We start from the raw sequence: 25,413 nt of genomic DNA, 5'->3' as shown, positions 1-25,413 counted from the left end.
GAAACGGAAAAGAGCTACCGTAATCCGGGGTAATATTGATCACTTTTTTTCAATATATTTCGATAATTTTTTCTGTTAAGGGGAATGTGGCATGTTTTATATTTTTAAAACCAGTACTGGACTCCTATGAACGTAAAACATGGCTGCAGAAATTTATAAGACCTCTTTAAATTTGATTTCAAAATCGTTTTCGTCTCTGTTCAGAAATTCATGCTTTGGGGTGACATTGATCAGTCTCAATTCTGACGGTTTTAACAAGTTTTCTTGGTCATAAAGGATACAAAACCCCTTCACAACATTTACAAATGCTAGTTTATTAGTTTAACCTTGATTTTTAACGTTTTATTTCAAAAATATTTATAATCGAAAAAAGAACTATGATGCTGCCTACATTTAGGGGCAAAAACAATCATAATTGCTAAATAGTTTGAGCTTCAAAATACAAATGAAATTTTACCTTCACACATTCCCCTGGGCTCTCCCACTATATCCATTTTCATTTTTTCTTCGAAATTAACGATTTGAGGGTTCCTATCCATTTGTCAAATACGGGCTTACTCTTGGAAAATGTCCTTATTTATTAAATATAAAAAAAAAATATCATTAAATGGCTATAAAAATAGCGCTATAACTGTTCATATACAAAGAAAAAAAGTTGTTCTTTCACATTAAACAACCCGTTTGCTTCTAAATGCTTTTCGGTATCACCAGAAGAGCTATTTGTTTGCGAGCTTTGGAAAAATTGATATTTTAAGATTTTGAAATTGGATTTTTTACTAACAGAAAAAAAATTTCAAATACAATCCAAATTTTGCCTATTTGTTACTCAACTAATAGGCTTTCAAACACGTGGTCAAATTTACCCCGGTGATCAAAGATACCCCGTTTTACGGTACCGCAATTAAACGTTTTTCCCGTGCAAAAAATGCAATCAATAAACGAGAATTCAACATTGCAAGCAGTAATTATAAGCGCTACAATCGAATAAGATATTCCCAACACATTGAGCGCATGCAGCGGATGCTAAAGCATAACCCAAAACGTTTTTGGTCGTTTGTCAACGAAAAGCGAAAGGAAACAGGATTACCTACGGAGATGCTTCTAGGCGAGCGTAAATCGACGAATTTGGGACAAACATGTAACCTTTTTGCCGAACACTTTGCTAGCGTATTCACTTCATCGCAGGCCACATCTTCTAAAATTGAAAGAGCCTTACGTAACGTTCCCAGCAATATGGTTAATCTAGTATCAATCCATTTCTCGGAGGAAGAAGTTAAAGCGGCTATAGCAAAGCTTAAATTGTCGTCTACTGTAGGGCCCGATGGAATTCCGGCCAACATCTTGAAAAATTGTATCGATGCCCTATGGATGCCACTGTTAGTGATCTTCAACCTCTCTATTCGTACTGGAAAATTTCCAAGTGCTTGGAAAAAGTCATGGATGTTCCCTGTTCACAAGAAAGGCAACAAGAACAACGTATTGAACTATAGAGGAATCACATCCCTGTGTGCATGTTCGAAAGTACTAGCAATTTTGGTGTCACAAAGACTTTTCACCGCTGCAAAGTCTTACATTTCGGTCGATCAACACGGATTTTTTCCTGGGCGTTCGATAAACACGAACCTATTGGAGTTTACTTCATTATGCATCCGCACTATGGAAAAAGGGGGTCAAGTTGATACAGTGTACACTGATCTCAAAGCCGCATTCGATCGAATTGACCACCGTTTGCTCCTAGCGAAACTTCAATATCTTGGGCTTGGTGAAGGCCTTGGTCGTTGGTTCGAATCATTCCTGATTAATCGTTCTCTCACTGTTCGGCTGGGCAATGAAGAGTCTTTCGTGTTCCAGAATAACTCCGGAGTGCCCCAAGGAAGCAATATCGGACCGCTCCTGTTCTGCATTTATATCAACGACGTCACATATTCTCTTCCATCGGGCTGCAGAATGCTTTACGCTGATGACCTGAAAATTTACCGAAAGATTGAAAGCTTTAGCGATTGCTTGGAGTTGCAGCACTTGTTGAGCAAATTCATGGTGTGGTGCGATCTGAATTGCTTAACAGTCAGTGTGGAGAAATGTAACGTCATCAGCTTTACACGGAAGAAGAATCCGGAGATTTGGAATTACACACTCCAAGGTTCCCCACTTGAACGAGTTCCTGTAATAAAGGATCTAGGTGTAATACTGGACTCCAAAATGACATTTGAACATCACTTGAGCCATGTAGTAGCTAAGGCGAACCGGAATTTGGGTTTTATTTTGCGAACTACCAGAGAATTTACCAAATTACGCTGCCTACGGACTTTGTATTGTGCCTTGGTTCGCCCGCATCTTGAGTCAGCGGCAGTCATCTGGAGCCCTAGCCACGCCAACTGGATTCACAGAATCGAATCCGTTCAATCTAAGTTTACCCGCTCAGTACTACGGCTTCGCCCGTGGCCGATTCCGGAACAATCTCCCTCATATATGCAACGATGCTCTTGGTTGGAACTGATACCCTTGCTGATCGACGAGAATACATGAAAGCGGCCTTCGTTGGAAAATTGCTACTCGGAAGCATTGATGCACCAAACATTCTTGAGAGGATTGACTTCAACGTGATGCCTAGACAACTAAGAAGTCGCGAATTCCTTCGGCTTGGTTTTCATCGTACACTTTACGACCAGAACGAGCCTATCCGTGCAATGTGTGTAGTGTTTAATGATAAATTTAGCGAATTTGATTTTAATATGACCCCGGATATGTTTGTGAACCGCTTACGGGCTTCAATGTTAAGATGATATCGTTTTATTGTAGTACTTGATGTTAGATCTTATCGTTACTTTTATTTTCTGATCCACTATATTTAATGTGTTATGTAAAATCCCTAAAACTAGTTTTAAATATCCTGACAAACTATTGTATCGTTCATGTATTGTATTTGCTACATTCATCGATGGGTTTTTATGCCTTGTGCTTTTCCCATCCCATCCATTTAGACTAGTCGTTCGATGGATTAAAAATAAATAAACAATAAACAATAAACAATCACCCAGTTCAATGACTTTATAGAAAATTTCATGCCCGACAACTTTGTGGAGGACCGGAAAAAGATTTGAGTTGATCCTGAAAAGTTATTGACAATTTTCTAAAACTTTATTAGACTGATTGAAATTTTTCTATGTTTCTTAAGTTTTTTTTTCCAATTCCGCTTCACTAAAAAGCGAAAAGCTTTCCAGGCGTAGTTTGAATCGTTTTTGGGTCTTTGATAATGTTGTTTGGGATAGAATTTTCAGCACAAATGTGTATGTAATAGTAAATCTATGGGTAATAGTCATCATACGAGCTCACAGCTCTTTGAAACGAACTGCTCCTGTATCTGCCCAGAATGTGTTCGAAATGAAAGTTGACAATAACTTAAGCGTGAGGAAAACTCTTAGTATTACACGAAACTTCCGTAAAATGGGTATAAATTTTGAGCCTAATCTTAAAGAAAAGTTAGGCTCATATAACCGGCAATTAAAGGATTTCTTCTAAATCAAGAAGTTGGATGATATGGGAGGAAACGAAAGCGTCAAAGAAGCACCTATAGTATACTGCGTCAATGAAAAAGAAATTATTCAAAAGATTCGAGACTCGCGAAATATGACTGATGAAGAACTAACTTTTTAAATTTGGAATGGACGGTGGAGGTGGTTCTTTTAAAATTACTTTGTCGGTGATTTCCCTGGGACAGCAGTCCAGAGTCTCGCGTGAGCACCCAACGAGTGCGGTTCGTTTTTGGGTTTGCTTGGTTTTTTTTCGAGTCGTTCGTTTTGTTTTGTTTGCGATAAAAAAAAGGATGGAAATGCGAGATTTTATAAAATATCCGACTTATTAAAACGGTGTAATGGATTTGAGCAGTTTTTGGGTTTCATTATCATTGAAAAGTTTCGATTCTAGCCCTGTGGCTTTAAATTTAAAAAAAAAGTGTAGAAGAGGGAATGGCGTGGGTTTTCAGTGTCTAACAAGGAATTGCAACAACGCGGCATTTTTGTGTGTCCCATTGACGGGAAAGTGGTTGATGTACTAGCTCAAGCACTAAGCTAGTGTTTAAATTGGAAACAAAAGTGGAAAAAAGTTAATGTTGACACGTTTGAACAGGTCAAGGGAGACCAATACCAAGCGAAAGATACCGTTTGATTCTTGTTGGGCAACCATAACTTTTCTTGTTCAAGTTTTCGCTTGCTAATTGTTAGTGTGCGTGTGCGTTCGGTTTTCTCCAATCCGTGTGTGGCGCAGCCTACTATGGCACGACGACGCCGCCTGCGTTGCGCAACTTCGCGGTATGTTCGACGAAAAGCTAAACGACGGCAAACTCAGCGAAATCATCTGGATAGGGTTGCCAACTGCTATGAAGCTAAGTTTCATTAAGAATATTATCATCCTTTACTAAAAATAAATTGCTAAATTGTTTATCAAATAACATTTTCTAAAATTCTTTTATTATCAGTTCAGACGGTTGAATAGTTGTGTTGTTAAAGTGAGCTTATCTACATATAAATGTTACGATATTTTCTGTGCAGCATATTCAAATTCTAAAGCCATTATATAATTCATTAATATTCATTCTCGCTAGGCTTGCGGATGTGTTTTATCTCTTTTCAACTTTTTTTTTTTTCAAATATTACGATCCTTCAACTATAACTAGATTTTCCTTCAAGTATAATAGGTAATTTATAAAATAAATATATTGATGCCTGAATAAAAGACTAACCAACAGCTTACTTTGCTTCATTCACAATTTATATTATTCTTTCCTTTCAGTTCGTTTATTATTTTGTGATCATATTTATTGTCATAACATTGTTACAGGGACATCGTTCATTGTTATATGACCATGAGTTCACTTTCAAAATTCATATTGAATGTCATTAAAGCGGGTCATAGACTACACAAACCGCATGTGCATGTGCATGTGCATGTGCAAATTTGATGAATTCACGGCGATTGATTGATTCTATGCTCGCCTACACACGATACCAACATATTTATCGCGAACACAAACGATTGCTGGTGAAAACAGCAGAAGCAACAACAAAAACCCTCTCCACTTCGGCTGGGGCTGAGCAAATGGCCTGAGTTTTGTTATATCTACGAATCCATTCAAATTATTTAGTACTATTCTCAATTGAAACTGTTGTTTTTTGATTTTCTTAGTTCTAGTGCTTGGTTCAATCTAGTTTTCTAAATCTTGGGCGAAGGAGTTTAATATGTCATTTTTGTTATGTTATTTTAAAAGTATTTATGAACATATTTCATCAAACATTTACACATTTAATAATTTACAGACATTTATCCATGGATCAATTTAACTTTATATTATTCTTCTAGGAAAAAAGTGATAATCACTCGATTTTTTATGCTATATTTCTTTAGTTTCCGTACGAACTTCGTTTAATTTTTGCGTTTAACAGTATTAATAAGCAACCTATGTCAAAATAAGAATGATTCAGCATAGTTGATGGTGTTTAGCGCGCTTCTGCATTTTTAAACATTTTACTTTCAGGACGTCATGGTATGCTTCATAAAAATATATATTTTCCTGCTAATCATAGCTAAATTTCGCTTCTTCCATATTTATATTATCTTCGACTTCATAGCTAAAATTTTCATCCGAGGGGGCATATGAAGTACATAAATAATATTTGTCCGTAGATGCAGTGAACTCATACATATAGCATTTTGCATTGTTTCAATTATATTATATTATTTAAGATTATATCATATCGAATTTTATGTATTGTATTGATCTAGCATTCAATTGTTAATCATACCTTTTGTTATTTTCAGTTTTCGAATCCGGAATTTTTAAATTCATTTTCAGCCAGTTCAAAAGGTTAGAAAATAAGTCGTGAAACCTGAATTAAATCATCATAATTTGAATAAAATACTTCTTTTATTTTTAGATCGACCAAATTTATAAGATCGATATGTAGCTCAATTAAATGCTTCAGTATCAGCACCAAATGTTTTTTTTTTTCCTAATTTTCACTTCTAAATTTATCATTGTTGTTTCAGACTATCCAGTCATATAACCATCTTATTATACTTTGGACATTAATAACCCGAAATATGATTAATATGATTTTATACGACGCAAACTTTTAATTATTATATTTTGTGAAAAAGCAGAAATAAAAATCTCTCAAAAACACTTCCCTTTCAAGAAGTTGACGTCGTAGGTAACCAAAATGGGAGGTATGCTGTGGAAGAAAGAATAAGCTTAATATAATAAAATAAGCTTAATATAATAAATCATTTAGATTTTTTTAATATTTTTATATTTCAGGTTCAATTTAATTATTTAAACTGCTGTTATCCATCCTTTGCATAATATAAACCCTGTTAATTATTTCCAATTAAAGATAAGATTGTGAATTAATTCTTCATTTTCTAAATATTTCAGCAGCATCATCTTAACGATTCTTCTAAATCATTAATAATTCCATTATCTGTACAGCTGCTTTAAATATTTATTATTCAAACATAATCTCACCGATTCGATACTCTTCATTCTAACTTATCATCAGATCATAGTTTTAAATACATTCAATATCATTCCTTTGTATTATTTTCTTTAACATATTTGTAAACCAACACTTTTTAATTTGGTTAATTATCATATAACAGGTTTCCAGCATCATATATTAGATAACATTATATCTAATACATATTTTTCATTATAGCCAGAAACAACATCATATATCAAATAACATTATTTAATACATATATTTTATCAATTACATTATCATATTATATTGTAGTGTATCGTGTTACATTATATCATGTTATTATATCATATTACATAACATATATTGTATTTCATTATATTATACTGCTCAATTATTCATATTACCATTATTACAAATCTTAACAACAGGGGTAGGGGCATCAGGGTAACCTTATTTTAAAAAAGGAGCGGGTAGCTGTATGTGCTGGTTACCCGTTTCGAATACCGGACGTTTTTCAATTTATGTCAAGGGAATTTGGCATGGTTGTGAAAAAGATCGTATTTGATTACTTTTTGTAAAATAAGGATGCACTCTTTTTTCGGAAGCCTTGGGGGCGGGATTATAATTTGCATGCTAACTTGGCTAGTCAACTATATTGTTATAGTTTCTCGAGACTATTCCCTTACAACCCTGGATACCGTCAGTGACTCTGCTTACGATTCCATTCCCCTTAAAAGTCTCATTGAGGGGTTATGACTGTGTTGCGTGGTAGCCAAGATAGACGCGTGGGTTATTTTCTTGGCCATAACCGCGGCGCTGCTGCAAACCCAAGGTGGATACATACATACATACATACATACATTTCCCTGGGACAGCAGTCCAAAGCTGAACGTTTCAAGGATGGCGGTGTTCGAAGGTATTTCAGAAATAGTTATGAAAATTAGGCTTATAGTATAATAACGTCAAATTATTTAATCAACTATTAGGCTTTTGATTCTTGCTCTTGCCCCAAAACTGGAAGAAAAATATGAGAATATTGCTCCAATTTGGAACGCGTTACAGTTGCAAGACATCGATGGATATGTTGCAGGAGATTTAAAAGTCAGTTGCAGCCACGAATCCAGAGCTAGCAGAATTATGGACTGCAAGGGCAGGAGTGAGGCATATTTGTGCCTGTTGGAGAAGAGGCTTGAGAGAAGCTTAACTCCAGCGGGCTTTCCCTGTCCGAGGAAAAAATAAATAAATAAATAAATGAATAAATAAATATCCAACAAACGTTTGGTTTCACAGGGAAAGCTTGCCATAATCTAACGGATTCCTCAGATGTGCTTGAAGGTCATTTTGATGTGCAAGAACATTTAAAGGTATAAGTAAAATAGATAAATAAAAAAAAAACACTTAAAACTTAAAAATACCGATATCGCAGGCACTGAAGCTGTTCCAGGAGATTTACAAGGCATGCTTTAAGGAAAACTTAGATTCCGAGTACACATCACTCATTGATGAGTTTTCTACAGTGTGGGAGAATCTTAAACTGCCAAACTCTTCCAAATTCCACATTCTACGATTTCATGTAAAAGGTTTTTCCGAATACACCGGAAAATCGCTGAGTGTATTCGGAGAGCAAGCCTCGGAGAGTGTTCATCATGATTTTTCAGAAACGTGGAAACGATATCAAACCCCCGATTAGTTGTGATCAGTGCTCATCTTTTAAATGCTTTAGTGGACTATAAAAGTGGTCATCTGTGTTGATTTTTAATTTTAAATAAAAAACATCGTTTATTTTTATTGTTGAATCCAAGAAGGTAATCAAAAATGACTATTTTCAAGCCAATATTACGCTATTTACCTTGTTCGACTGAGCACAATTTAATGAACGAAAAAAATTGTTTAAAACCCAAAAACGATTCCAACTACGCCTGGACAAATATTCGCTTTTTAGTGAAGCGGAATTGAAAAAGAATTAAAAAAATTAAAATTTTAATCAGTCTAATAAAGTTTTAGAAAATTGTCAATAACTTTTCAGGATCAACTCAAACCTTTTTTCGGTCTTCCACAAAGTTGTCGGGCATGAAATTTTCTATAAAGTCATTGAACTGTGTGAATGTCATAAAATATCCATGGTCATAGAACATAAGGTCGAAAAACCCCATTGGAAATCTAATGCAAATTGACTTAAAATTTAAAATCGCTTTAATTTCAAAAAAGCCCGATGAAACATTTCCAAATTTTCAGGATAGATGCCTGAATACTATATCTATCGAATGTCGAGTGCCGTTTTGGTGGTCATTTTTTATTTTTAATAACGTATTTTGGCACACCGTGATTCATGTTCGATCTTCTCATATCATGGAAAAAATTGATGAGCTATTCAACTTGAACCCACAATCATCTTTTTTGAAATCCTATCGACAGTGTTTGTCCCGTCATCTCCAGAAATCCGAGTAAATTATTTTGATCTTAATTCAGGCGATATGTTTACAACTTTAAATATTGACACCTCTATACACGAAATCGTTTCAAAGGTTAAGGAAAGTTTACCTCAAAGACAAATTAAAAATATTTGTGAGGAAAAACTTTCAAGATACTCTGTGGAAAATAAATTTTTTACCGATGGTTCGTTTAAAGACGACATCTCAGGTTTCGCGATTTATAATTTAAACCATTCTGCTTACTTCAAGATGAGAAGTGAAGCTTGAACCACCAAAATCTAAGCGGGCTCTCGAGATCTCCAACCTGGATATTTCCCTGCAATCATCGTCCATCGTCGAACCCCCCAACAAGCGTCGATAATAACAAAAATCTCTGTAGCAAATAGTCTTTTTCTTCAACAATGTCTACAAGTGCGAATAATAACTTTTTATATGAGTGTTTTGATGATTTTCTAAAAAATAAATATAAAGTAGTATATGATAAGGGTTTGAAATTACTCCAATGGAATATTCGTGGAATGAACAATATTGAGAAGTTCGACATACTCAGAGACCTCCTAGATAGGTACTCTAAAATTATTGACATAATTGTGGTGGGTGAAACATGGGTAAAATCAGGCGACACACAGTTATTCACAATAAATGGATTCGATGCAATATTCTCTTGTCGCGAGACATCGCATGGGGGATTGGCCGTATACACACGTAGCGATTTAAACGCTGACACCGAGGAAATAGAGGAGGATGAAGGTTTTCACTACATACGGATACGTATCCCCTTGGGTAATAGCTCGCTACTTCTACACGCTGTATATCGTCCACCTGTATTTCGGTTCGCCAATTTCGTAGAGAAGCTGGAAAGTAAGCTGGCCAGTAATATTAAATGTCTTGACTCGATTCTACTCGGAGATACCAATGTGCCAGTCAACATGTCTAATAACACCGTCAGAGAGTACACGAGGATCCTGGAGTCACACAACATGTTTGTTGTTAATAATGCTGTAACCCGTCCGGCCAGTGGGAATATACTCGACCACGTTGCTTGCTCTCAGAGTATCATCGGCTCGACAATAAACGAAACCATTTGCATGGATACAAGCGACCATAGCATGATCGTTACTACACTGTCAACCAGTTCCGATAAAAAGGCCCAATCCCTGAGCAAAAGCATCGTCAACCACCAACAGCTGAATACTGAATTTGCAGAAGCCTTGATGAACATCCCAGAAAATCTATCCGCAAATGAAAAAATTGTTTTTATAGTTGACACATATAATAACACTCGAAATCGCGCCACAAAAACAATAACAGTGAAAGCAAAAGTGAAGAGGAATTGCCCGTGGATGACCTTCGACGCTTGGAACCTAATATCAACTAAAGACAAGATCTGGAAGCACTGTAAACGGAATCCTGCGGACGAACAGTCTAAAGCTGCCCTGAAACTTATCTCTAAAAGGTTGTCAAAACTTAAAAGCCACTGCAAACGGACCTACTACTTTCGACTTATGCAAACGGCAACCCCGAAGCAATCCTGGAAATTCCTAAATGAAGCCCTGGGTCGTAACACCAAAGAACACAACCCCATCACCCTCAAGTTTGGCGATGAAGTACAAACCGATCCAGCCCAAGTATCGAACAGTATCAACGAGTACTTTTGCAACGTGGGGCCTCAATTGGCTACAAATATCGTCAGCACCAGAGATATTCAACAGTTCAATGCTATTCGTTCGCATCCGCCCTCCCTGTTCTTGAGACCGGCATCTGTTGCAGAGGTTCTGTTAGAGATCAGTAACCTTAACACCAACAAATCATCTGGTCCAGATAATATTTCCGTAGCTACAGTGAAAGCCCATCACTTGGCTTTTTCCAACATCTTGACAGACATCTTCAACGAAACAATCGAAACTGGTGTCTATCCTGATGCATTGAAACTAGCCCGCGTAACTCCTGTCTTCAAGTCAGGTGACAGATCAAATGTATCAAACTACCGTCCAATTTCAACGCTCTCTGTCTTGAATAAAGTTATTGAAAAACTACTCGTCACTCGAATGAATGAATATTTAACTAGATATGACCTCATAAGCCCACGCCAGTATGGTTTCAGAAAGGGATGCAGCACTCTAACTGCAACAACCGAACTTTTGGAGGACGTGTACGATGATCTGGATAACCGTAGATATGCTGGTGCCCTATTTTTGGACCTGAGGAAAGCGTTTGACACCATTAATCATGCCTTGCTGTTACAGAAATTGGAATGGTATGGATTACGTGGACAACCCCTTCGGCTTATCGAAAGCTACTTAACATCTCGCCAACAATTTGTTTCCCTCAAAGGAGCTTCAAGTAGTAAAAGATTCATATCAACGGGAGTACCGCAGGGAAGCAACTTGGGCCCGCTGTTGTTCTTGATATTCATCAACGATCTCCCTCTGTTGAATCTGCATGGCAAAGTTCGGCTCTTTGCCGACGACACATTGATATCGTACAGCAATTCCAATCCTCTCCAGATAGTGGAATGGATTGGAAACGATCTGGAAATCCTTCAGCATTACTTCGACTGTAATCTTCTCTCGTTAAACTTGTTGAAAACTTCGTACATGCTGTTCAATTCTGGTCGTCGCTCCATACCTCAGCTGCCAATAATCCGTATAGGCAACACTCTAATTGAACGAGTGAACGAGTTTAAATATCTAGGACTACATTTCGATGATACCTTAAGCTGGGCAGCCCATATAGAGCATCTTAAACGAACACTCGCTCCGGTCGTTGGTGCCATATGGAAAATTTCTGCGTTCATTCCAACCCACTGGCTGAAAAATGTATATTTTGCGCTGTTTCACTCGAGACTACAATATCTGGTGTCACTATGGGGTAAAGCCTGTAAAAGCCGCCTAAGGGAGTTACAGGCCATGCAGAATAGAGCGCTAAAGGCTGTCTTTAGATTGCCGTATTTGTACCCTTCCGAACTGTTGTATAGTATGGACGATTCAGTACTTCCCATACGAGGTGCCCAGGAATTTCAAACTCTGGTATATACCCACAAACTCCTAACAAGCAGGGATTCCCATCACAACATGCACTTCGAAAGAATGGCGTCTCACCGCTCGTCCAGAAATGCAAATCACCTTCGTCTGCTCAGGGTTAGAACAGAATTTGGAAAGAAGAAACCCAGTTACTTCGCAAGTAAACTATACAACAATCTACCAGACACATTAAAGCAATGCCCAACGTCCTCCCGTTTCAAATCACAACTGCTGTCGATCTGCAAGCAAAACATCCATCGTTTCCTCCGCTAGTATCTTCTTGCCACATAGCTAAAAAAATTGTTATTCTTTTTATTCTCGCCCCTCCACCCAGACCACCGCCGCCCACAAGCCACTCCATCCAGCCGCCACCGCCAATCATCAAAACACCTCATCACCCTCCACCGCCACCACCACAACGCTGCAAACTAATGAATATACCACAACTCTATATTAAAAAATTGTGAAATAGCCTACGAGTAGTCCCTACCATTCCTTCAAAGAGCGATAATTTGCTCACTGGAATGGTTTTACATTTTGTGAAAAAAAAATTGTATTGAAATGAATTGTTAAACTGTTTTGATAGGGTTTTGTGCCTGTTGGAGAAGAGGCTTGGAATAAGCTTAACTCCACTGGGCTTTCCCTATCCGAGGAAAAAATAAATAAATAAAAAAAAAAAAAAAAGTCCAAGTTCCATTTATATGGCACAGTTAACAGCCATTTGGTATGTCTGTGAACTCATAGAATCTCTACCTACAAATAAATACCTAGTTGTCACAGATAGTCTAAGATCTTTGAATGCCATTAACAAATTGAGACTTTGTAGTAGGACTAACCAATTGATTTTAAAAATCAAAGAAAAGATAGCACATGTCTCTAAGAAGGGCTCTGAAGTTTCCTTTCTGTGGGTTCCTTCTCATTTCGGGATTGAAGGAAATGAGAATGCTGATACCCTAGCTAAACGAGGAACGACGATACGAAGTTACGGTCTTCGACAAAGTTGTTCAGCGGAAAATTTCCTTCAGGAATTTTATAAATTGGCATGTGAAAAATATTCGCATAAGTCCCATGACCAAAATTCAGCGTTAGAGCATACAATTGAAGGAAACTGTAGATAGAAAATGAAGTATTGAAATCAATAATTTAATGCTAAAAATCATAATAGCGGCAGGGGCGAATAGGGGCAGTATGGAGAAGTATTCACTGAGCATAGGGGACGGTTATCGGTACTCAATCATTAAACAAAACTGTATTTCTAAACTATGAAGAATATATATTTTTAATTCATCGTCGTAATCATTCACAAGTAGAATACATTTTATTACAATCTGTACAGAGCGATTTAATGAATGTTTTTTTTCTTTCAATATTTTATCTTTTATTAGAATATATTAGTCCTAAATAGTTATGTTATGGATTTACTTTTGGATCAGTTTTTTTCCCTAAATACTTTAGTTTACCATCATTCAACAAGTGGTCAAAATTGTTTCTACACATCGGTTCTGCTACTGAAGGGTTTTTTTTTTTTCAAATATTGTAACATCATGATGCATGGCATGAACGGATGCCAAGTACTTATAGAAAAAAAAATTATGTTAAATTTGTCGATTTCAAACATTCATGTACCTATGATCATAGTTATCTGATTGTTGTTCAGGTGTGCTTTAGTGTGGCTAAGAGGAATTGAGGGTGTAGGTGAAGGCTGCCCGTGTTTTGAATTAGTATTTAGAAGACTGGATGCATACAATATTGATGTTGATACTGGAAATGAGCTAAGTAGGTATTTCCCTGCATAACAATAGGCTACGTCGCCTTTATGGAATAATAAATTTGTCTTAACATATACATACAAAGAGTTGGAACAAAAGCGTACCTAAGGTAGCAACGGAAGAAAACGGATTTTTGCAGAAATTTATTTGAACTGAATTATAGAACAGTAGACAATGTTAAATTTATGTAAAAAAATAGAAAAAAGATCCTTTACCTAAAGATCTACAATTAATTTAAAAAAATAGCTAAGAAGCCTAATAACCATATTTATCTTGAATTGAAGTCATCATATCATTTGCCATCGTGCTAAGCCGCCCAGCAACTTTGGTCACACTCTGGCGAACGCTTTCTTTAACATCATCTAGATCCGGGCCATTGTACTGCAAACTGGGGCCTCGATCTGGAAATGAAATCATTTAAGCTTTTGCTTATTGTAACAACTTGAAGTGTTAGAACTTACTGCCCGCGGAACTTGTTGGATGTCCAAAATAATCTGCCGAGGATATGCTATTCGAGCCCTGAAACTTGGAAAGATTTGTCGAACGCTCGTACGCAGAACTTTCATCACCGAAAAATTGTTCTGATGAAATCCCCTTGGAATTGCCAAACTTCTTTTGGGCAGCATCCGTCGGTTCGAAATCGTTGCTGGCAGTTTTTTTGCTGCTATTTCTGCTATAAGTTGGCTGATCTGTACACAGAAAAGATAAAAATAACCTCATTTATTTAACCGAAAATTTCAATTCTGTTTTACAAAGAACTTACCACTTATACTCGAATTTTTGGCCGATGAACCAGCGGAAAACATCGTCTGAATGTTGTGTTTAGTATCAAATGGTTCAATCGTTTCAAAACCCATCAAGGTAGCATCACTATAGTCCTTGGTGTTTGAGGACGACATTTTGTTGCCGGTGCTACTGCTGCTGCTACCGTACATCGAAGTTGGATAATCATCGAAAAAATCGTTACCCGAATCGAATGTTTTAGAAGATAGCGATGTTCCGCTCTTAGTGACCGATTCCTGGGTGAGAGTTTTCATCTCCGTCATGGCCGAATGTGACATTCCAGTGCGGGATCCGATGCCCATGCCGAGCCGTTCCAGCTGTCTAGCTTTATTCGGATCGGTCGCTTTAAGCTTCTCCTCTTCTTTGTTTTGTTTAATCGACAAATCTTGATACGCCAAACGCACGCTGGCCAAAGTTTGAGCTTCCTGTTCTTCGCTCATCGGTTTTTCAACGACGGCAGCAGCTGCTGTCATTTTCAATTTGTCTGCTAGGTTCGCTTTCTCTTCGATTTCGGCAAAGTTTGTCTTCACACGCGTTGCTCCAAGGCCACCTTTTTTGGCACCCAGGCCGGCTTTCTTAGGCTGGATCTTCCTAACTCCAATAGTAGATTTTGGAGCTTCTATAGGAACCGATGAATTGAGAAAATCAACACTCGGTCCTTGTAGGTTACCAGTATTGTCCGGTACAGATATTGGAGCCAGTTTCGGAACCTGCAACACAAAATATTTCCGTTACAACTCAACTGAACTTTCAACTAGAGGAAAACAGCTGGTTAGGTTACACAAGTTAAGGGACTTGATTATTAAAATTCAAACCACAAAACTTACCTCATCATGTTGTTGCGACAACTGCTGCTTGACATTGTTGTTGTGACTATCGGTGGTAATTACGGAGGGACTGGCCTCAAAGCTGGTACAATCGGCAAAAAAGTCCACCTCTTCGATTTTGTTACTTTCAGTATGGTGATCATGCGTATTATCAATGTGAAGCTGGAGTATGTTGTGTGGGTTTTTGGTTCGATTCAATTCAATCACAAGGCGGCCAATGGATAAAAGAAATAAAAAACAAAAGAAAATATGTGTTGTGCTAGTTTTTTGGAAGCATGAAATGTGACTATTCAAAAACACACGGTTTTCATACGTAACCTACGCATTTTTTGGATACTTCCTATGGTGTCACTGAACGTGATGCATTCTTTTACTGTTCATCCTTATTTCGTTTGGATAGATCTAAACTCAAGTTATATTTGCAGAATACTGTTGCATTACTTTGGAACTTTAGGAGACGCCCTGCATAAAAATTTAGGCACATATGTTTTTTTTTTTATTTTTTTTTCCAAACCCTGGGGAGCACTTGCTTCTTTTAACCGTCGAATGCGGTAATTCGAAAGATTAGAATTGTGTAAATGTTACCTGGTCCGCTGAATCCGAAAACAATCTTTGACCAAAGGATGACACGTCACAGGCTGAGGAATCGAAGTTATGGAAGCTGAACCATAACATTTTTTAATAGTATTCCAGTGAGTTATCGACTGGTATATCAAATTATTCAACGAGTTAAATTATACATAAGTTCATTTTAATTTTCGATATTTAGTCCATAATTCGAACATTTCTTGAAGTCACATGACATGAATGCAGTACTCCAAAAGTGACTCTTGACCTTGACCCAGAAAAAGTTTAACTTTTAATTTGACTACACTTCTGGTCAAGCTAATGGAATATAACACGATCTTAATTATCGAATAAGGATGAACAAAAATTACAAAACCATTCCACTCTTTAACATTTGAATATCAATGCTACTTACCACTGTTCCGTGTAGTTGTAACGATTGTTGGGCCAAATTCGCAAGCTTATCTCTATACAGCTGGGCCGCTCTCGAGTTGTACTTTTGCTGAGCATCGGTCGTATTACAGTTATGTTGCCGGAAGAACTGGGCCTGGGAATCAAAGGGAAAAAAGCAACAACGTAATCATAATTTAATTTTGAATGTACACGTCATAGCTTCCTACAGCTTTTGCGTTGCCTCCAACTTGCATCTGGCGGATCTGCTGCCATGTCCAGTTCGTGTCCAGATTGGTCGATCTCACGAATGTTAGGTGCACACCCAGGCTCCGGTGCACGGCCGAGCAATCTATGCAGATGAATATTCCGTATGTCACTGAGGACCAGGTCGGATTTTTGGCTGCACAGTCGAAGCAACTCTGGAACACAAACAAATGTAAGTGATATTATAGACGATTACATCCTCGAGGGATAATGTAATTTACCTTGTTTGTTGGTATCGACCGTAATCGATTGAACACTGCATCGATATCAGATTTTACTGGAGTTGCTGCCATTATTTTTCACTACTATTTGCTATCTTTGCACCTTCTATTTCCACGTTCCAGCACAGCAATAAAAAAAAAACACCAATAAAGCTACGAAACTTCAACCTCTTTTTATCAGCAAACAAACAACGATATGATCTCGAAAATTAAAGCAACGTGTTAAAAATAATCTACTGTTTCTATTTAATGATCTCTCCGCCTAGTTTAATCTAGTTTCAAAGTTAAAATTAATATTTTCTGAATTCTTTGTGATATCTAGCACTTTTCTGCTTTTGAATTGAACTTTTTGACAGCAAAGTCCTGCGACGTGACACTGTGGCGTGAAGTTGGCGGCGATGGCGTTTGGCCCACTGAAATTTAAACAGCAATTCTTTTTTGAGAGAACATCTGTTCCTACCGATGTCTGTGGTAATTGAAATCAAAACAAAATATTTCTTGCATGGATTTCACGATTTGGTATCATTGTGGATTTTAACTATTTTGAACGTAAAAACCTTTAAAAATGCCGCTTTTATGTGGGACGTCTTGTGGGCGAAATGCGTTTGTCAAGGTGAGTTTCAAAAATGAATTTGGCGAAAAGCTTGTGCGCTTACAATTTAAGAAAGTCCCTTCCGTTCATGCTTCAATTCAGAACTAGCCTGAGATTGTTCATATGAATGGGGCAATTTTCCAAGGAAAGGAGCAATTTGATATCCGTTTTTGAATTTCCTCTTTCAGAGACCCAAAACGGGAGATGTGTTGTGCAAGGAATGTTTCTTTCTGGCATTCGAAACGGAAATCCACAACACTATTGACAAGAATAAGCTATTTCAACGCGGAGATCGTGTAGCAATTGCTGCCAGTGGCGGTAAAGATAGTACGGTTCTAGCACACGTGTTGAAGATTCTTAACGATCGTTACGACTACGGGCTCCATCTGTTGCTCCTGTCGATCGACGAAGGAATCACTGGATACCGGGATGATAGTCTGGAGACTGTCAAGAAAAACCGAGACGATTATGGTTTAGATCTTAAAATTTTATCCTACGAAGAACTTTATGGCTGGACGATGGACAAAATCGTAGCAAAAATTGGGCGTACGAATAACTGCACATTTTGTGGAGTCTTTCGGCGTCAAGCACTCGACAGGGGAGCACAGATGATGAAGGTCGATTGTGTTGCTACGGGACACAACGCAGATGACATTGCCGAAACGGTTCTGATGAATATTCTACGAGGAGATACTGCACGGCTGCGAAGGTGTTGTGACATTAAAACCGGCGGAGACGATGAAGATTCAATCCCACGTGTTAAACCACTCAAATATGCTTATGAGAAGGAAATCGTGATGTATGCCCATTTCAAAAAGTTAGTCTACTTTTCAACGGAATGTGTATTTGCTCCAAACGCGTACCGTGGACATGCCAGAGCGTTCCTTAAAAATCTAGAGAAAATTCGTCCTTCGGCCATCATGGACATTATCCACTCTGGGGAGCAATTGAAGTTTAAAGACTCGATTAAAAAGTTGACAAAACGAATGTGCACCAAATGCAACTTTATATCATCTCAGGAAGTTTGTAAAGCTTGCGTTTTACTGGAAGGTTTGAATCGAGGTTTACCTAAGCTGGGTATTGGTAAAAAATCGAAAGCAGAAAGAATGATCGCGTTGCAGGATGCTCAAAAGCAGCAATTAAATGTTCAATTGTATAAAAATGATTTTTGAACAAAATATATTGTTATAGGTATTCATAAACGTGGGTTGTTTGTTTTATTGAGAATATTCCAAATTCTGTTTGGCATAATTTTACTCAATTCATAATAGACGGTTAAAAATTTTAACACTGTCTTTTTTTTTTCATTTTTATGCTTTTTAATTGCTTCTACATGTTATCGTTATGCAGCTAATGTGAGCTGCAAAATTCTCTACACTAACATGAGAAGCATTCTGTTAAAATCGTTGTTCAAAGAGTTATCTGTGCCATTCCTTTCCCCCCCTTTTTCATGATCAAAACGGCGCTCTTTATTTTGATGACAGGTCTTTTTATCAAAACAGCATAAAATAAACAAAACGCATACATTTCGTGATCAATTCAGACGGACTGATGAAAATTTAGTTTTTACTCTTGAAATCAGGATTATTTTTCAAAAACTTGGTAAGTAACTATTAATTCAATAACATTAGATTTTTCGGGAAACAATTTTTTTTAAGTTACCTTCCATATGTCCTCAAAAACTTTAAACCAAGAACTTAGTAATTTTTGTAATGTTCTTCCATAGGGAACCCCGTACGCTAAGTACAAATAAAATGCATTCTGGGAACAGCATTTCCCGGCTGCTGTTCCGGTCATTGGTGCTGCTGGTTTTGGTAGATTGGACTTTCAGTCTGCCAGTGGTGACACCGTCCCCAAAACCAGAGAAAAAAGACGAACATTCCAAGGACAGCAACGTGGAACCTCTCGAGGTGAGTATGTGTTAGCGCGTGCCGAATTGCTAATGAAGGGTGACGCGTTCGTCTAGAATTGGCTTTGTAGATCAATCTAAATCTGATCACGTTGAAATATGTAGTGCGAGCTGCAATGTGTGTGTTTTACGGCAACGAATATCTACATTTTAGCAAACAATTTGAACATATGGTTTTCTCTTCGTTTTGCAGAATATCATTGAATATAACAAGTATCTCCAAGAGGTCGTTAAAGTTCTGGAAACCGATCCCGAATTTAGGGATAAACTAGACAAAGCCGATCAAGAGGATATTCGGGTATATTTTTTTTATTTAATCTTTCAGTAGATTTTAAAAATTACATCACTGCATAAATGAGTTGAATTGTCTAAAGCACTTTGTTCTCATTTACTTGTACAGAATGGCAAGATCGCACAGGAGCTGGAATACGTGAATCACAACGTACGCTCAAAGCTAGACGAGCTTAAGCGCATCGAACTTCAGAGGTTGCGTGAACTGGCAACACGTCAGTTTGAACTGACAAACGAAATTGATCGGGACCATCTGAAAATTGCTGAGCATGTTGATCATGAAAATCAACACACGTTTGAAATTGAAGATTTGAAGAAATTGATACACAAGACGTCGCAGGATCTGTCGGAGAATGATCGTCGACGACGGGAAGAATTCAAACAATACGAGCTGCAGAAGGAATTTGAAAAACAGGAAAAGTTACGAGTCTTGGACGAGGAAAACCGTAAAAAGTATGAGGAAGAATTGAAGAAGCAACAAGAAAAGCATGACAAGCATGGAAAAATACATCACCCCGGTAACAAAGCTCAACTGGAAGAAGTTTGGGAGAACCAGGACCATATGGATGGACAAGAGTTCAATCCAAAAACTTTCTTCATGCTCCACGATATAGATGGCAATGGTTTTTGGGATGAAAATGAAGTCAAAGTACTGTTCATTAACGAATTGAATAAAATGTACGAAGCTGGGGCCCCTGAAGATGACATGAAAGAGCGAGCCGAGGAGATGGAACGAATGCGAGAACACGTTTTTCAAGAAGCTGATACCAATAAGGATGGTCTGATAAGTTATGATGAATTTTTAGAGCAAACCAAGAGGGAAGAGTTCCAGAAAGATCCTGATTGGGAAACTGTTGATCATCAGCCACAGTTTACGCACGAGGAGTATCTGGAATACGAACGGCGAAATCAAGAACAAATACAACGACTGATTGCTGAAGGAAAGGTACGTCTGACCCGCCCACTTTGAATTCATCTATTTTTTTTCGGAAATTCAACGACTAGAGTTCTTTCTGAAAACAGCCATAAGAAAATATAATTATTTATATTTCGATTTTTTTAGCTTCCACCACATCCGAATATGCCACAAGGATATTACCCAGGACCAAATGTAAGAGAATAGTTTTTTTTTTAAGTTTTCATACAATTTATCATTCATTTGATTTTACAGGGTGGTTATCAGGTACATCCGAATGCTGTCCCCCAACAACCGTATCATGGCCCCCCACAAGGTCATCCTGGTCAAGTTCCACAATACCACGGCCAGCCACCTCAACAGGGACACCCGCAGCAAGTGAATCTTCATCCAAATCAAGTTTATCAACATCACCAAGACCCTAACTACGCTGCCCCACAAAGTGGCCAACAGTCCAACGTATACCAACATCCTCCACCACAGGCACAGCAACAGTATAACGGACAGCAACCTCTGCAACAGCAGCCAGTCCAACAACAGAACTTCCAACAACCTCCACAACAATATCAGAACAGTATTCCGCAGAACAATCAAGTCCCAGCTCCTCAACCACACCCACAAGCTCAGCAACCCCAACAAAAACAACCAGTGGGAAATAATCAACCGCCAATCCAACAACAACCTATCCAGCAACAACAACCAATCCAACATCAACCACAACCGATCCAACAACAACCAATCCAACAACAACCAATTCAACAACAACCAATCCAACATCAACCACAACCCGCCCAACAACAGCAACCAGTCCAGCAACAACCGCCACAACCTAACCTTCAACAACACAACAATCCGAATGCCAATAGTGTTCCCGCGGTTGGGCAACAGTACCAGCAACAGCCTTCCGTACAGCAACAGAAACACTAATGACGTGGTCTTGTACCTATTCCGACCGGATCAGCATTCACCTCAACCGAAACAATAGATCAAAATAACAAATAACTCACAGGCTCGAGTGCAATAGTGAAATGAGCACATTTTACATTTTTTCAGGAACCGTTAAATTTCCAACTACACCCATTTGATATTTTCTTCAATTTTCAACGAGCGGTGTTTTAACAATGCCCACAATAACTATTTAAAGACTGTATTGAATTACAAAATTTTGATTTAGGAAGTATGTATGTGTAACGGAGGACATCGGTGGATAAATCGTTCAAGACGTGAGTGACATTCGAAAATTGCACATATAGTGCATACTGTTAGATTCCATCTTCTCTCTTTACTTAAATTTTTTATCCGAAATCTACTGCTATAAGACAGTGTAATGACAATTCTGAATAAAAGAAAAATCTTTATAGCACAAAGCGAATTTTTCCTATCTTATTTATGTTTCATTAGCAATAAGCAATTTATTTTTGAAAGAACATCTTGTAAAAATATTTGATGTCCGCAGATCTTGATATTTTTTTCACATTGTATAAGCTTATAACGTTAACGTGTCGATAAAATGGAGGCACTTCGTATGTATTACCGGGATTGTCAACGGTATTCCGACAATGGGTCGACTCGTTATATACTCATCCGTATATACATACGCCCTAAACTCCACTTGGGGCCTCAGACAATTTCCCAAACCGGTACCTGCCCTAAGGCAATAATACGGCAGGGGGTGTCTAATTCACGCATATGCGCTACTTATGCAACACTCGCCAAGAAGTTCATATTTAAATTAAATGTTATCTTGACCTCCCATGATCATCTTCACGTTGTGGTTCCATCGGCTACGCTGATTGTTCGCAATTTGCGTCAGCCTCCAACTCCTTTGCAAAGCAGTCAATATCCGGGCGAGTCCATCACTGACTGCCTGTCATGTGTTGATGTCATCACACATCTTCTGCAACATGTTGTCCGCTGTAGTTTTTGGTCCGCAGACGGCGAATATATTGGCACGTTCCTCTTCAAATCTTGGACAATAGAATATCACGTGTTCAGGTGTCTCGTCCACGTCACCGCATGTTAGGCAGACCAGCGAAGCCGCATGTCCGAATCTGTGGTGAAACTTCATGGAGCATCCATGACCAGTCAGGAATTGCGTCATGTTGAAATCCACTTCGCCATGCATTCACTCCGTCCACTCCTTGATGTTTGGGATCAAACGATGGGTCCACCTTCCTCTTTCTGAGCTGTCCCACAGCTGCTGCCAGTTGGCCATGGAGCTATCTCTGGCTCGTGTTCTCACGTTTTGCGTGCCTCTAGGAGTCCTCCACCAACAAAACCGAGATGGGCATGACTCCCGCTACAACGCATGCAGCCTCCGACGAAACGGTGCGGTATGCACTGATGACCCTTAGCTGGTGAACGGTAGACAATGAGCAACTCGAGACCCCATACACCAAACCTTCGGGTAGTGGTCATATCACATATCTTGTCTGCAACTCCGGTTCTCTACCTCCCCGTGGTGCTAGCTGGGGTGCGGGCAACCTTAGCGGGGATTGGTCGCATGCAAACTGAGTTAGGGGGCTTCGTACGTGTCTGTTCTCCATGTCAAGTGCGGCGTGCGGAGTGCAACAACGTCCTGGTGGTGTTCGGGACCCAAAACAGCAAAATCACGACGGTCCTCCTGCGAGATAGTGGGGTTAGCTGCGGGCCTTGCGAGACTACAAAAAACATAAGCAACGAACAACAAATTTCGGATGGAAATCGGCAAAGACCCACACGACGAAAAGGGACTAGCGATTTGAAACTTGGAACATGGAACTGCTGATCTCTAAATTTTTGCGGGCAGTACCCACGTGCTCTCCAACGAATTGAAGAGCCGCAAATTCGACATCGTAGCGCTGCAGGAGGTATGCTGGAAGGGCTCCACGGTACGAACGTACCCAGATGGTCGTGCCATCTACCAGAGCTGCGGCAACACACACGAGCTTGGAACAGCTTTTATAGTGATGGGAAAGATGCGAAGCGCGTGAACGGGTGGTGGCCGATCAACTCACGAATGTGCCGGTTGAGAATCAAGGGCCGGTTCTTCAACATCAGCATCATCAACGTGCACAGCCCTCACCTCGGAAGTACCGGTGACGACAAAGACGAATTTTACGCGCAGCTGGAGCGTGAATACGACCGTTGCCCAAAACATGATATCAAAATCGTCATAGGAGATTTTAATGCTTAGGTCGGCCAGGAGGAGGAATTCAAACCGACAATTGGAAGGATCAGTGCGCACCAGCTGACCAACGAAAACGGGCTCAGACTTATTGATTTCGCCGCCTCCAAACGAATGGCCGTACGTAGTACCTTTTTCCAGCACCGCCTCCCAAACAAGTACACCTAGAGATCACCGTACCAAACGCAATCACAGATCGACCACGTTTTGATTGACAGCCGGCACTTCTCGGACATCATCGACGTCAGATCCTGTCGAGGCGCCAATATCGAGTCAGACCACTGTCTGGTGATGGTGAAGACACAGAGAACAGACGTACAAGCTAGCCCACGAAACTTGTGTAAAAATCCCAACACTCTTTTTGAACTAATTTTTGTTTTTTGGCTACGATTACGCCTTTTCGAAAACTGGGCACTTAAAAGTTGATTTGTAACTTTTGAACGGCGCAATAGATGACACTGTTTGCAGTCAATTTCTAACGTATTTTTGGTGATAGCATTTGAAATTTTACACTCTTTTTTGACGGTTTTTTGTTCGAGCTTGTACGTCTGTTTTCTGTGGTGAAGATACGCTCCGTAGTGAACAACACACGAAACCGGCGCCCGGCTCGGTTAAATATCGCACGACTGAAGCAACCTGAGGTCGCGGCAGACTACGCGCAATCGGTCGAAGCAGCGCTGCCGGCAGAGGGCGAGCTTGACGAAGTCCTTCTCGAGGACTGTTGGGATACCATCGAGACAGCCATCAACAGTGCTGCGAAGAACGTCATCGTCTATGTGGAGCGAACTCGACGGAACGACTGGTTCGACAAGGAGTGTAGGAGGGTGATGGACGAAGAGAATGCCGCGCGGGCGGCAGTAGTGCAAAGAGGCACCCATCGAAATGTGGAAAATCATCGACAGCGGAAGAGGCAGCGAGTCCGATTTTCCAGGAGAAAAAGCGCCGCCTGGAGGAGGAGGAGCTCAAGGAGCTGGAGCAGCTGCATCGTTCCCAAGAAACACGAAAGTTCTATCAGAAACTCAACGCATCCCGCAAAGGCTTCGTGCCGCAAGCCGAAATGTGCCGGGATAAGGACGGGGGAATCCTGACGGACAATCGTGAGGTGATCAAACGCTGGAAGCATCACTTCAATGAACACCTGAACGGCGCACATGCAGGAGATCAAGACGGTGGGGGAAGGTACTTCGCCGACGTAGCCAACGACGTAGAGGAGCCACTCCCAACGATGAATGAAGTTAAGGAAGCCATTCGCCAGCTGAATAGGAACAAGTCGGCTGGGAAGGATGGCATCGCAGCTAAACTCATCAAAATGAGCCCGGACAAGTTGGCCGATCGCCTACACCGGTTGATAGTCCGGATGTGAGACATAGAACAGCTACCGGAGGAGTGGAAGGAGGGGGTAATATGCCTCATCTACAAGAAGGGCGACAAGACGAAGACGAAGTACATGCTGGCCTGCGGATCCGAGACCGACCGAACCCGCTTGTCCAGTAATAACAAGGTCACGATCGACGGCGACGAGCTGGAGATTGTCGAAGACTTTGTCTATCTCGGCTCACTGGTGACCGCAGACAATGACACCAGTCGTGTCACCGGAAGTCGTGCCTACTATGGACTCCACAAGCAACTTCGGTCGAGAAGATTTAGCCCTCGCACGAAGTGTAACCTGTATATAACGCTCATTAGACCTGTTGTTCTCTACGGGCACGAGACATGGATATTGCTCGAAGAGGACCTGCGTACACTCGGAGTATTCGAGCGACGAGTGTTAAGAACCATCTTTG

At 39.5% G+C, this 25,413-nt stretch overlaps 3 protein-coding genes across 4 annotated transcripts; 2 read left to right on the top strand and 1 right to left on the bottom strand.

Annotated features, from left to right (window-relative positions):
- Positions 1–13,221: 13,221 nt before the first annotated feature.
- On the bottom strand, positions 13,222–17,100 carry LOC129752773 (ADP-ribosylation factor GTPase-activating protein 2-like). 2 transcript variants are annotated; one of them, XM_055748545.1, is made up of 7 exons: positions 16,756–17,100; positions 16,498–16,689; positions 16,293–16,424; positions 15,311–15,472; positions 14,464–15,193; positions 14,162–14,389; positions 13,222–14,101 (listed from the first exon to the last, which is right to left on the bottom strand). In XM_055748545.1, exons 1-7 carry the CDS (start codon positions 16,825–16,827, stop codon positions 13,956–13,958), a joined length of 1,662 nt encoding a protein of 553 aa, XP_055604520.1. In that variant the 5' UTR covers positions 16,828–17,100; the 3' UTR covers positions 13,222–13,955. The 2 variants fall into 2 exon arrangements, with proteins under 2 accessions (XP_055604520.1, XP_055604523.1); XM_055748548.1 differs by lacking the exon at positions 15,311–15,472.
- A 132-nt stretch (positions 17,101–17,232) lies between these two features.
- Positions 17,233–18,549, top strand: LOC129738985 (cytoplasmic tRNA 2-thiolation protein 1). The gene is made up of 2 exons (XM_055730336.1): positions 17,233–17,368; positions 17,536–18,549. The coding sequence occupies exons 1-2, from the start codon at positions 17,321–17,323 to the stop codon at positions 18,517–18,519; spliced, it is 1,032 nt and encodes a 343-aa protein (XP_055586311.1). The 5' UTR covers positions 17,233–17,320; the 3' UTR covers positions 18,520–18,549.
- A 264-nt stretch (positions 18,550–18,813) lies between these two features.
- LOC129751632 (nucleobindin-2-like) lies at positions 18,814–21,835 on the top strand. The gene is made up of 6 exons (XM_055747245.1): positions 18,814–18,949; positions 19,074–19,257; positions 19,450–19,554; positions 19,657–20,493; positions 20,611–20,658; positions 20,719–21,835. The coding sequence occupies exons 2-6, from the start codon at positions 19,102–19,104 to the stop codon at positions 21,388–21,390; spliced, it is 1,818 nt and encodes a 605-aa protein (XP_055603220.1). The 5' UTR covers positions 18,814–18,949; positions 19,074–19,101; the 3' UTR covers positions 21,391–21,835.
- The last annotated feature ends 3,578 nt before the right edge of the window (positions 21,836–25,413 follow it).

The sequence above is a fragment of the Uranotaenia lowii genome, chromosome 1 (genome assembly GCF_029784155.1).
Source record: "Uranotaenia lowii strain MFRU-FL chromosome 1, ASM2978415v1, whole genome shotgun sequence".
Classification (NCBI taxonomy): domain Eukaryota; kingdom Metazoa; phylum Arthropoda; class Insecta; order Diptera; family Culicidae; genus Uranotaenia; species Uranotaenia lowii.
The sequence above is the reverse complement of the archived record's forward strand: the minus strand, read 5'-3'. Positions and strand labels throughout refer to the sequence as shown.

Excerpts from the sequence above, each read along its gene's own strand:
- LOC129751632 (XM_055747245.1), top strand. The coding sequence starts at position 19,102 with ATGCATTCTGGGAACAGCATTTCCCGGCTGCTGTTCCGGTCATTGGTG. Across the intron at positions 19,258-19,449 it reads GCAACGTGGAACCTCTCGAG|AATATCATTGAATATAACAA; the intron begins GTGAGTATGTGT and ends TTCGTTTTGCAG. Across the intron at positions 20,494-20,610 it reads GACTGATTGCTGAAGGAAAG|CTTCCACCACATCCGAATAT; the intron begins GTACGTCTGACC and ends CGATTTTTTTAG.
- LOC129738985 (XM_055730336.1), top strand. The coding sequence starts at position 17,321 with ATGCCGCTTTTATGTGGGACGTCTTGTGGGCGAAATGCGTTTGTCAAG. Across the intron at positions 17,369-17,535 it reads GGCGAAATGCGTTTGTCAAG|AGACCCAAAACGGGAGATGT; the intron begins GTGAGTTTCAAA and ends TTCCTCTTTCAG.
- LOC129752773 (XM_055748545.1), bottom strand. The coding sequence starts at position 16,827 with ATGGCAGCAACTCCAGTAAAATCTGATATCGATGCAGTGTTCAATCGA. Across the intron at positions 16,425-16,497 it reads TTGGAGGCAACGCAAAAGCT|GCCCAGTTCTTCCGGCAACA; the intron begins GTAGGAAGCTAT and ends TTTGATTCCCAG. Across the intron at positions 15,194-15,310 it reads TGTCGCAACAACATGATGAG|GTTCCGAAACTGGCTCCAAT; the intron begins GTAAGTTTTGTG and ends TTTGTGTTGCAG.